The 13,675-nt window shown below is 50.7% G+C and overlaps 1 protein-coding gene across 2 annotated transcripts in view; it reads left to right on the top strand.

Moving 5' to 3' along the window:
* Positions 1-13,675, top strand: part of ABCG1 (ATP binding cassette subfamily G member 1) — a 133,550-nt gene that overhangs the window by 79,012 nt on the left and 40,863 nt on the right. For both annotated transcript variants that reach the window (XM_069636016.1, XM_069636017.1), the window contains exons 3-6: positions 714-831; positions 3,861-3,993; positions 6,218-6,268; positions 12,028-12,173. In XM_069636016.1, the coding sequence (XP_069492117.1) occupies positions 714-831; positions 3,861-3,993; positions 6,218-6,268; positions 12,028-12,173 (448 nt within the window). The remainder of the gene's footprint in view (positions 1-713; positions 832-3,860; positions 3,994-6,217; positions 6,269-12,027; positions 12,174-13,675) is intronic.

Here is a 13,675-nt window from a genome sequence, read left to right as displayed (position 1 = left end):
GCATTACTCTGCCAAGAGTAGCGCTGTGTAAGGTATAATTATCTAGGAATGTGGTGTATTAGATGTGTAATCACTATTATAATAATTGAGCCAAGTCACACATGCCACAGCACCGCCTTGTAACTATCTCTGGAAGTTCACCTCCAGAACAGAGCCACATCAGCAAGGCATTGTGGGTATGGAAAATAGCCAAAATGCAAACCTTTTGCTCCAGAAAATTGTCTTTGTCTTGCAGGGCAGTGCTACTTTATACTAAGCTTAATCAGCCAAGACAGGACATTTATCAGGGCTGCAGAAAACCTCATACCTGGATTCACCCGTATTAGGGATTCTCAGGGCAGAACAGTCTTGCTAGCCCTGTGGTTGTGGCATTGGGGCGTGTTTAACAAACACTAGCAAAGATATGGTGGGTCATGGATTGTTGTACTGCCAAACTTAAGGTTTTTACATTATTCACTACTTTTAATTTCCCAAATACCACAGTGAAGATTGATTTAGTGTGTTGGAAAGTTGAATGATTGTTTGCTTCTTTTCTTTGAAAAACAATATTTCTACATGAAGGTTTGCCCATATGGATGCCTTTTTTGATCATGTCATGATCAAGCAGGAAAGCAGCTCCCCTTCCTTTGAGAAAGTTGCCCAAGGTAGCGGTACAACAAAAAAAGACTGTGATGAGGTGAACGTGCTAAAACTGCCGCTTCCCCCATGTCCAGGGTTCAAGACGCTGCTGAAAGGAATCTCAGGAAAGTTTGGCAGCAGCGAACTTGTGGCAATTATGGGGCCCTCCGGAGCTGGGAAATCCACCTTGATGAACATTCTGGCAGGATACAGGTCAGTGAAACCGATGAAGAGTCTCGCATGTCGACTGTGTAGCAATGGCCGTTGACGGGTTGGACCATGAATGTACAGACCACCAAGCCAAGCTTTTCAGAAATACTTTCATATATCAGCTAATCATTCTGTCCCCTCTTCAACATGTACTACCTCCTATCACAGCAAGACTCCCTCTTTGCCCGCACCTACTCAGCATCACCTTTATTCCTCCCTCACTGTTGTATGCCTAATGGAGCAGTTGTATTTTTCGACAATTTGTAAGACTGTATGTATCCTTGTTCCATGTAAGATTGTACATTTTCCTTGTAACCTACGCCGTGGCACCCTAGAGTTTTGGGCGTATAACAAATACAATAAATAAATACAAATAAATAAATGCCTCAATGTACATTAGTGAAATTAGCATATGTTATGTTGATTTATACCGTGCAGCGCTACCACCTGGGGGCAGTCACCAGGTGCTCGTATGCTTCCTCCCAGGCTCCTCTGCTATTAGGCCCATGATATTGCCTGGCACCTCCATCTCTTCATCAGTGCTATCAGTCTGTGGTTCATTACCCATCAGTTCCTGGTTCCTGGTCCTTCTCTTTCTTAATCAGCGATATCAGCCCTTATGTTGTGGGCCTCTCCCTGATGCTCGCAAGTTCTTGCTCTCCTCAACTATGCATCAGTTATATAAACCCATGTGTTGAGGGCCCTCCCTTCACATGTTACTGGTTCCTCCCGCCATTCAGAAGTGATATAAGCTCATGTCCTTTGGGCCGTGACTCTGCTTATTATTGATCAACGCTATCAATCTTGTTGGGAGGCCTCTCTCATTGTTCATCAATGACTTCCACTGAACTACCCCAGCCTCTCTCTCTGTTCATGGCTGATGTGAGCCCATCTTTCCCGGCCCTTCTCACTGTTCATTGATGACATCAGCTTATCTTCCTAGGCCCCATCTGTTTTCATGTTCCCTGCTCCTGTTCATTATTGCTGCTGGCCATGCTCGGCAGCCTGTCTCTCTGTCTATATATATGAGTCGATGTTTCCCTGGTCCATCACCGTGTTCATCAGTTATCTGATCCCGTCTTCCCTGGTTCCAGGCTCTGTCCATCAGTGGCAATAGCCCATGTTCACCAAACCCTTTGTCTGTTTGTTGGTAATATCTGTCCCTGTTTCCCAACCCCTTTGTGTGTGGACCATTGCGACCAGGCCATGGTTCCTGGTCTCTCTCTTCTTTATGTTCATCTGTTTTATGGGCCCTGTTTGGGGACGCCTCCCTCTCCTCATCAGCCATATCAGCTACTGTTCCCTGTCCCCTCTCTCTGTTCATTAGCATTCTCAGCCTGTGTTCCCTAGACCACCTTTCTGTCATCAAATGTGACCAGTCCATGTTTCCAGGCTCATTTCTGTCTGTGCCTGGCATCCGCCCTTGTTTCCTCCATGGTTGCCTCGTCCTTTATCTGTACTGTCGGCTCACGCGTCATGGCCCCTCTCTGCCTTCAGTGATACAGCAGACGTTGCCTGCCCCTTTCTCATTTAAGGAAACGTGACCACCTTATGTCCTTTGGCCCAGGGGTGTTAGTAGGTCTAGCAAAGATCCGGGGCTACACTAATGTCGGGATTGTTGGGACTTGGGCCTAGCTACGCCTTTGGTTGTAGCCCCTGAGATTCTATCTGGGGCTACAACCAAAAGACCCAGGGCTATAGCCCCCTCAGCCCCCCCTAGCAACGCCTCTGCTTTGGCCCCTCTCTCTTATAACTGATTCCACACTTTCTAACCTTTCCCAGCGCATCAGTAACATTGACTCCACGTTTTGCCATGCACCCTTCCTCTACCAACAGCGGAATAGGCCTGCGTAGGCCATAGAATCTGCCGACTGCACCACAGCCATAACATTATTGAAGAGAATGCGACTCCAGCTATGTCTTTCACGCAGTTCTCTTAAACAGGAAGTAGCCCTCGTTAGTGGTAGTGCCTTCTCTCTTTCAATTTATTTTACTCTTTTCCTCTCATCACTCGTTCTCTTACACTCTCTTAGTATCTATCTGTCTGTCTTTGACAGGAGTGCTCGTACCCACCTGCCCATGTGTTACTGCACAATCAGTGCCCCATTTATCAATATCACTGCATGTTAGGGTGACCAGGTTTAACAAGTAAAAAACCGGGACAGGGCAACTGACATTAAAGTAGGACTAAGGGCCTCATTCTGAGTTGGGCGGTAAGGGTTAACGGTCACCGGTAATGATGCCGGTGCCGTTAAACCCTTACCGCCCAATTGGTCTGACCACATGTCCTTTGCGGGTCCCGCTAAGGGACCAGGGCGCTAATAACGGGCCCGTAATTAGCGCCTTCCCCATTCCCATTTGAGCCCTATCGGGACTCAAATGGGAATGGGGAATGGTCTACAGAGTGGGGACTTACCGGGTCCTCCAAGGTCGGAATGACCTGGTAAGTCCCCATTCTGTCAGACCGGACCCGGACCCGGGTTTGGAGTCAGCCATGGCGCTAACAGCGCCATGGCTACCTCCAAACTCATAATGACCCCCTAACTCTTGAAAGTGGCTGTCAAGGCACTACATTTCAGTAGTGTATGGAGAAGGGGGTTTAAGTGTTACTGTTCATATAAACACATATTATAATTAATGCATCACTAAATTATCACAAGGTTACACTATCTTAAGTTGTAAAATGCAGCATTTCTGATGTGCAAGCTGTGCCTGCCAGCTATGAAAACATACTACCAAAAACCGGGACCACTGCAGTTTCCAACGGAAACATACTCTTGAAAAAGAGGGACAGAGCTCCAATTTCTGTGATAGTCCTGGCAAAACCGGGACGTCTGGTCACCCTACTGTATGTACCTGTGATCCATTGACAAGACGCTAATTAACCTGCCCACCTCCTCATCGACCGCTTGTGAAATATTTTACTTACCCACCACCTTACCGATTACTTGTGAATATTCTTTCATACCCAAATCCTTATTGATTCCTTGCAAAGATTTCTCTTTTCCTCATGTCTGGTTATTTTATTTCAGAGAGACTGGCATGAAAGGATCGGTGCTCATCAACGGGCAGCCCCGCGACTTGCGATCCTTCCGGAAAGTGTCCTGTTACATCATGCAGGACGACATGCTACTGCCACACCTGACCGTGCAGGAGGCCATGATGGTAATCATACCCGCCCTTATCCTCCCCTGCGCACGCTGGGGTTCTGCCATCTAGCCTGTTGGATCCTCCTTCATGGATCTGTCATGGCCATTTCTGGATCTACGATAAAACATGCCGAGGAACCCCTGAGGGCCCTGCTAGACCCAGATTGCTCCTGCAGGCAGGCTGGCTGATCCACCTCTGTCATGGCCATTTCTGGATCTATGATAAAACATGCCGAGGAACCCCTGAGGGCCCTGCTAGACCCAGATTGCTCCTGCAGGCAGCGCTGCCTGATCCACCTCTGTCATGGCCATTTCTGGATCTATGATAAAACATGCCGAGGAACCCCTGAGGGCCCTGCTAGACCCAGATTGCTCCTGCAGGCAGCGCTGGCTGATCCACCGCTGACCGACAGGAGGGCCACCAGTTGTCATTTCTCTAAGGGCATGAACAGCCCTGTCCGTAGTCATGGGCAACCTAAAAGAGGCTCACGTTTCACGGGTAGAATAGCTCAGTGGCAATGTGGTCATCTTGGAAGCAAGACGACGCAGAGCAAAACAGGTTCGATTCCCGGGTCCGCACGTAGAAAAAAACCCCGATAATTATAACATTTTTCGATTAACTGCACTTTATTTTACCAGCATGCAAACGACATGCTCTGCCGTCACCCCACTTTGCGATGTGAACTTTGTTCAGTTGCCGCCAAGGTTCCTGCTCTGCTCCAGGGTCTAGTCCAGGGCTCTGACTCCTCAAGGTCAGTGGCTCTGCTGCAGGCCGTGTCCCTTCTGCTGATCTACCTGTGGCATCCTGCAGGGGGTCCACATGCAATGAGCTGGTCCTGCAGGGGGGTGGGTGTAACTATGTGCTTCTGCCGCCTATGCGCGGCAGGATCCTGGCACACACACTGCGCCATGCATGTCTGCCACAGTAGCCCTCACTGACTGCTTTGTGGAAAGATGAAAGTGACGCCTAATTTTTGATGAAGCCCGTTCTCCTCTCGTAAAATCAGTAAAGTGAGGAAGGGCAACACAGGCTTTACTGCTCTCTAGCAGGCTGCGCTGGTACTATGACATGTCTCAATATAAGTTCCCTGTAACTAAGCCGTTATCTATGTAACAGCGCCACGATGCCCCCGGGCTGCTTGTGTGCTTTATAAATGCAAAAAACAAATAAAAAAATTGCACTGGCTGGGTCCCACTTAACTTAATGACCCGACCTGCCCCCAGTAGCTTGCCACGCTGAGCCTGCACCTTTCAGATGCCAACTCTTCAAGTGTGTGATGGAGGCTTCACGGTCTTGGTTCCAGTGAGCTCCTGCAAACGTCCCACGGTTGTGCTCGAAGACCCTCAGAGCTTTCCTCCCTATAGTGAGCCCATTCTTGCTTGAGGCACGCCTGCCCGATCACCTAAGAGGTTGAGATGGAGGACGCCCCCCTCATTACGGACATTAGGATTCGGTGCACATATGCCAGCACCTCTGCTGCACGGAGGTTTGCCTTGTGCACCATGTGCGTTTTTACCCTTACATTGACCAGCCAGTGTATGAGGGTGCGTCAATGAGACACGATATAGGGCCCGATTCATGGAATATTTGCCCTGTTCAAAGTGAATTTGCACTGCTGAAAAGTGACTTGGCACTGCCGACACAAACCCTGATTCATGGAACTGTGCAAAGTGTATGTCTGCAGTGCAAAGTCCATGCAGTCATTTTGTACTGCAAAAATGACTTTGCGCTGACTTTGTCCGGACTTTGCACTGCAACAATACACTTTGCACGGTTCCATGAATCAGGGTTTGTGTCGGCAGTGCCAAGTCACTTTTTTAGCAGTGCAAATTCACTTTGAGCCGGGCAAATATTCCACGAATCGGGCCCATAGAGCTTGAAAGTTGACACCTTTGCATACTGCTTTGCCATAGAGACCAGAGGGCAAAGCAGGTCAGGTGTCCTCCTCCGGCACGTTCATGTTATGAAGTAGTGGTGTCCTCACTGAAGGGCCAATTCACCATAGAGTTAGCCCGACTAACTCTGATTTACTCCTATCTGCAAGGTTAAGCCAAACGTACGCATTTACTCTGCTCAGTAAATCAAATCGCCCTCTCATGTTTCAAGTCAGAGTAACCTCTTTGTAACTCGGCACCTAAGATTGTAGAGTTGGCACCAGGCGGAGGGCGAGGCCGTGTAGATACTGGATGCTTGCCCTGGAATTTTCCACATCTGAACACTGTTTGTTATCATGTTTTAGGTGTCTGCTAACCTGAAGCTGCAAGAAAAGCATGAAGGCAAGAAGGAAATGGTATGTATGCACCCAGTGCCAGGAAGCATGACACCTACACCGCCATGTATGCACCCAGTGCCAGGAAGCATGACACCTACGCTGCCATGTATGCGCCCAGTGCCAGGAAGCATGACACCTACACTGCCATGTATGCGCCCACAGCGAGGAAGTATGCCACCTACACTGCCATGTATGTGCCCAGTGCCAGGAAGCATGACACCTACGCTGCCATGTATGCACCCAGTGCCAGGAAGCAGGACACCTATGCTGCCACGTATGCACCCAGTGCCAGGAAGCATGACACCTACACGGCCATGTATGCACCCAGTGCCAGGGAGTATGACACCTACACGGCCATGTATGCACCCAGTGCCAGGAAGGATGACACCTAGACTGCCATGTATGCGCCCAGTGCCAGAGAGTATGACACCTACACGGCCATGTATGCGCCCACGCCAGGAAGCATGACACCTACACGGTCATGTATGCGCCCAGTTCCAGGAAGCATGACACTTACTGGGCCATATAAGCACCCAGTGCCAGGAAGCACGACACCTAGACTGCCATGTATGCACTCAGTGCCAGGAAGCAGGACACCTACACTCCGTTGTATGCGCCCAGTTCCAGGAAGCAGGACACCTACACGGCCATGTATGCGCCCAGTGCCAGGAAGCATGACACCTAGACTTCCATGTATGCACCCAGTGCCAGGAAGCAGGACACCTACACGGCCATGTGTGCGCCCAGTGCCAGGTAGTATGAAACCTACACTGCCATGTATGCGCTCAGTGCCAGGAAGCATGACACCTACACAGCCATGTATGCGCCCAGTGCCAGGAAGCATGATACCTACACTGCCATGTATGCGCCCACTGCCAGGAAGCATGACATCTACACTGCCATGTATGCACCCAGTGCCAGGAAGCATGACACCTAGACTGCCATGTATGCGCCCAGTGCCAGGAAGCAGGACAGCTACACTGCCATGTATGCGCCCAGTGCCAGGGAGTATGACACCTACACTGCCATGTATGCGCCCAGTGCCAGGAAGCATGACACCTACACTGCCATGTATGCACCCAGTGCCAGGAAGCATGACACCTACGCTGCCATGTATGCGCCCAGTGCCAGGAAGCATGACACCTACACTGCCATGATTGTGCCCACTGCGAGGAAGCATGACACCTACACTGCCATGTATGCGCCCAGTGCCAGGAAGCATGACACCTACGCTGCCATGTATGCACCCAGTGCCAGGAAGCATGACACCTACCCTGCCATGTATGTGCCCACTGCGAGGAAGCATGACCACTAGACTGCCATGTATGCGCCCAGTGCCAGGGAGTATGCCACCTTGACTGCCATGCATGCGTCCAGTGCCAGGAAGCATGACACCTACACCGTCATGTATGCGCCCAGTGCCAGGAAGCATGACACCTACACGGCCATGTATGCGCCCAGTGCCAGGAAGCATGACACCTACACTGCCATGCATGCACCTAGTTCCATGAAGCATGAAGGCTAGACTGCCATGTATGCGCCCAGTGCCAGGGAGTATGACACCTACACTGCCATGTATGCGCCCAGTGCCAGGAAGCAGGACACCTACACTGCCATGCATGCGCCCAGTGCCAAGAAGCATGACACCTACACTGCCATGCATGCGCCCAGTGCCAGGAAGCATGACATCTGCACTGCCATGTATGCGCACAGTGCCAGGAAGCATGACACCTAGATTGCCATGTAAGCGCCCAGTGCCAGGAATCAGGACACCTACACTGCCATGTATGCGCCCAGTGCCAGGGAGTATGACACCTACATTGCCATGTATGCACCCAGTGCCAGGAAGCATGACACCTACACTGCCATGTATGCGCCCAGTGCCAAGAAGCATGACACCTACACTGCCATGTATGCGCCCAGTGCCAGGAAGCATGACACCTACCCGGCCATGTATGCGCCCAGTGCCAGGAAGCATGACACCTACACTGCCATGTATGCACCCAGTGCCAGGGAGTATGACACCTACACTGCCATGCATGCACCCAGTGCCAGGAAGCATGACACCTACACTGCCATGCATGCACCCAGTGCCAGGAAGCATGACACCTGAACGGCCATGTATGCGCCCAGTGCCAGAGAGCAGGACACCTACACTGCCATGCATGTGCCCAGTGCCAAGAAGCATGACAGCTACACTGCCATGCATGCGACTAGTGCCAGGAAGCATGACACCTACAAAGCCATGTATGCGCCCAGTGCCAGGAAGCAGGACACCTACACTGTCATGTATGCGCCCAGTGCCTGGAAGCAATGCACCTACACGGCCATGTATGCGCCCAGTGCCAGGGAGCATGACACTTACACGGCCTTGTATGCACCCAGTACCAGGAACCATGACACCTACACTGTCATGTATGCGCCCAGTGCCAGGGAGCATGACACTTACACGGCCATGTATGCGCCCAGTGCCAGGAACCATGACACCTACACTGCTATGTATGCACCCAGCGCCAGGGAGTATGACACCTACACTGCCATGCATGCGCCCAGTGCCAGGAAGCATGACACCTACACTGCCATGCATGCGCCCAGTGCCAGGAAGAATCACACCTACACTGCCATGCATGCACCCAGTGCCAGGAAGCATGACACCTACACTGCCATGCATGCACCCAGTGCCAGGAAGCATGACACAGAGACCGCCATGTATGCACCCAGTGCCAGGGAGTATGACACCTAAACTGCCATGTATGCGCCCAGTGCCAGGAAGCATGACACCTACACTGCCATGTATGCACTCAGCGCCAGGTAGCATGACACCTAGACTGCCATGTATGCACCCAGCGCCAGGGAGTATGCCACCTACTCTGCCATGTATGCTCCCAGTGCCAAGAAGCATGACACCTACACTGCCATGCATGCGCCCAGTGCCAGGAAGCATGACACCTACACTGCAATGTATGCGCCCAGTGCCAGGAAGCATGACACCTACATTGCCATGTATGCACCCAGCGCCAGGTAGCATGACACCTGGACTGCCATGTATGCACCCAGCGCCAGGGAGTATGCCACCTACTCTGCCATGTATGTGCCCAGTGCCAAGAAGCATGACACCTACACTGCCATGCATGCGCCCAGTGCCAGGAAGCATGACACCTACACTGCCATGTATGCGCCCAGTGCCAGGAAGCATGACACCTACACTGCCATGTATGCACCCAGCACCAGGGAGTATGCCACCCACTCTGCCATGTATGCGCCCAGTGCCAGGAACCATGACACCTACACTGCTATGTATGCACCCAGTGCCAGGGAGTATGACACCTACACTGCCATGCATGTGCCCAGTGCCAGGAAGCATGACACCTACACTGCCATGCATGCATCCAGTGCCAGGAAGCATGACACCTACACTGCCATGCATGCACCCAGTGCCAGGAAGCATGACACAGAGACCGCCATGTATGCACCCAGTGCCAGGGAGTATGACACCTACACTGCCATGTATGCGCCCAGTGCCAGGAAGCATGACGCCTACACTGCCATGTATGCACCCAGCGCCAGGTAGCATGACACCTAGACTGCCATGTATGCACCCAGCGCCAAGAAGCATGACACCTACACTGCCGCAATGCACCCAGTGCCAGGAAGCATGAGACCTACACTGCCATGTATGCGCCCAGTGCCAGGAAGCATGACACCTACATTGCCATGTATGCACCCAGCGCCAGGTAGCATGACACCGGGACTGCCATGTATGCACCCAGCGCTAGGGAGTATGCTACCTACTCTGTCATGTATGCGCCCAGTGCCAAGAAGCATGACACCTACACTGCCATGCATGCACCCAGTGCCAGGAAGCATGACACCTACACTGCCATGTATGCACCCAGCACCAGGTAGCATGACACCTAGACTGCCATGTATGCGCCCAGTGCCAAGAAGCATGACACCTACACTGCCATGCATGCGCCCAGTGCCAGGAAGCATGACACCTACACTGCCATGTATGCGCCCAGTGCCAGGAAGCATGACACCTACATTGCCATGTATGCACCCAGCGCCAGGTAGCATGACACCGGGACTGCCATGTATGCACCCAGCGCTATGAGTATGCTACCTACTCTGTCATGTATGCGCCCAGTGCCAAGAAGCATGACACCTACACTGCCATGCATGCACCCAGTGCCAGGAAGCATGACACCTACACTGCCATGTATGCACCCAGCACCAGGTAGCATGACACCTAGACTGCCATGTATGCACCCAGCGCCAGGGAGTATGACACCTACACTGCCATGTATGCACCCAGTGCCAGGAAGCATGACACCTACACTGCCATGTATGCGCCCAGTGCCAGGAAGCTTGACACCTACATTGCCATGTATGCACCCAGCGCCAGGTAGCATGACTCTTGGACTGCCATGTATGCACCGAGCGCCAGGGAGTATGCCACCTACTCTGCCATGACTGCTGCGGGCAACAATCACTCATAATGGCCTGCAGCAACACTTTTCACGGTTCCTTGAATCAGGGTTTGCGTCGGCAGTGCAAAGTCGCTTTTCAGCCGTGCAAATTCACTTTGTACCGGACATATATTCCATGAATCGGGCCCTGTATGTTTAATTGTATTTATCCTACTTTTATGGGAACTATTCCCAATAACAGTGGTTTTCCATCTCCGTGTCATGGGCGTTCAGTGTACATGTTTATGGGAACTATTCCCGGTAACAGTGGTTATCCCTCTCTGTGTCATGGGCGTTCAGTGTACATGTTTATGGGAACTATTCCCGATAACAGTGGTTATCCCCCTCCGTGTCATGGGCGTTCAGTGTACATGAACATGGGAACTAGTCCCGATAACAGTGGTTATCTATCTCTGTGTCATGGGCTTTCAGTGTACATGTACATGGGAACTATTCCCAATAACAGTGGCTATCCCTCTCTGTGTCATGGACGTTCAGTGTACATGTTTGTGGGAACTGTACCTGGGAACTATTCCCGATAACAGTGGTTATCCCCCTCCGTGTCACAGGTGTTCAGTGTACATGTTTATGGGAACTATTCCCGATAATAGTGGTTATCCATCTCCGCGTCATGGGCGTTCAGTGTACATGTTTATGGGAACTATTCCCGATAACAGTGGTTATCCATCTCTGTGTCATGGTCCTATTCCCGATAACTGGTTATCCCGCTCTGTGTCATGGGCTTTCAGTGTACATGTTTATGGGAACTATTCCCGATAACAGTGGTTATCCATCTCCGTGTCATGGGCATTCAGTGTACATGTTTATGGGAACTATTCCCGATAGCAGTGGTTATCCCTCTCTGTGTCATGGGCCTATTCCCGATAACAGTGGTGATCCATCTCTGTGTCATGGGCGTTCAGTGTACATGTTTATGGGAACTATTCCAGATAGCAGTGGTTATCCCACTCCGCCTCTATCACACTCCATGTCATGGGCGTTCAGTGTACATGTTTATGAGAACAATTCCCGATAACAGTGGTTATCCCTCTCCGTGTCATGGGCATTCGGTGTACATGTTTATGGGAACTATTCCCGATAGCAGTGGTTATCCCTCTCCGTGTCATGGGCGTTCAGTGTACATGTTTATGGTAACTGCTTCCGATAGCAGTGGTTATCCCTCTCCGCGTCATGGGCGTTCAGTGTACATGCCAATGGGTTTCTTCTGGCTCCGTGGACAGGACTCACATTGCATCATTCGCCAGTTGGCCATGCCAGGATTTACCGTTGTCTCTATCCTTGTCTTAGGTAAAGGAGATTCTGACTGCACTGGGCTTGCTGTCATGTGCCAGCACGAGGACCGGGTGTCTATCTGGGGGGCAGCGGAAGCGACTTGCCATTGCTCTAGAACTGGTGAACAACCCCCCGGTCATGTTCTTTGATGAACCTACCAGGTAAGTCTGAAGTGCAGCCACTTGGTAAATGGGGGGAAAACCCTAAACGTGTTAGCCGGGCCTCACCCTGTGAAGTTTCTAAGTAGACATGTCACAAATGAATGGCCTTGGGTTTGAGACTCACGGTACACCTCAACAGCTTCATTTGAATTCTGTTTAATTTTGTACTCAAATGAAAAGCATGGCGGATGAAGCTAGATTTTGTGCAGATGAGGCAGGAAAGTTGCAGAAGAGACTACAGAGCTCCCTCAGGTTAAGAGCGATGCAACTGAATAATTGAATGATTTATCTTGGATATGGGCGAACAGAAACAGTTATTTTCAGGACTTTTTTACCTCAATCAATTTGAGCACATGTACGAACCACCGTTTTCATCCATGTTTGGTAGGATGCTAGAGTTCAGTGTTCATTGTTTTGGTGACTGAATCTTGGTTGGGTTTTTTGGAAGTCACAAGAGAAAATAAATCATATGCTTTAAAGCGCTTCTGTTAATATGGTCTGTCTGTGTCTCTTGACATTCGCAGTGTATTTAGTGCATTTAGATATCACTCAGCAGAGGCCACCGGTCCTCAGATAAAAAACAACTAGAAAATGGGTAAAGGTCCATCGGAAAACATTCCAAACATTGTCAAATCGCAGATTATCCCTTTCCAATACCAAATGTAGCATAACAGATCAATGCTGTACAGTTCAGAAAGATGTTATAATCAGCTAGTTATAACATCTCAACAGTCACATTATTATAAACGAATCATGTAGTTGTGTTGTCATCACGTTGTGTATGACAGATACTGGTTCACTAAAGTTCCCAACAAAGGCACCCGTACTTAACAGTCTTCTAAGACATGTTCCAACACCTCACACGAGGACAATCAATACTCCTCGCTCAGGGTCCATCCCAACTCAAGATCCATCCAGCCCCGAGGCTCATCCCTGCTCCAGGTCCCATCCACACTGTGAGGCCCATCTCTCCCACTCGTCCACACTGAGCCACAAGCTTAGCCTCAGGCACATTACAGAACCAAGTCCCCTCTGTGCTCATAGGTTCATCCCCACCCCAGGGCCCTCATAGACACTAGTGGCCTGATTCATGGTATTATTTCTGTGGAAAATCTGAACTGTACGTGCCTTTCTGCGTGCAAAACCCTGTTCGTCGATTCATGGAATGGACTGCGCAGGACTTTTCCTGGACGTGTTCCGGCAGGTTTGACAACAGGCTGTGAGCAGTCGAGCGCCTTTCACAAGACTCCTCGCAGAGCGTGTGAAGGGCCTGCGCAGAGAATCAAATAAGAGGCGGAACATGCATAATATATGCGCAATACCCATAATCCATGCAGAACGAGGAAAAACAAGGCGTAACGTGGGCGTGTCAAGGGTACGACCTGTGTGAGGAAATCGTACGCCCAGCACTGCACAATTCCAAGCGTATTCATGGATCTGACCGCGCAACATCAGGTTGGCAATAGTAGCACGAAACGTTCTATCCGCCACATGAAGGGTGG

This window comes from Ambystoma mexicanum, chromosome 7p, assembly GCF_040938575.1.
Source record: "Ambystoma mexicanum isolate Mex_15411 chromosome 7p, UKY_AmexF1_1, whole genome shotgun sequence".
NCBI lineage: Eukaryota > Metazoa > Chordata > Amphibia > Caudata > Ambystomatidae > Ambystoma > Ambystoma mexicanum.
Note: the sequence above shows the minus strand (reverse complement) of the source record. Positions and strands in the feature narration are given on the sequence as shown.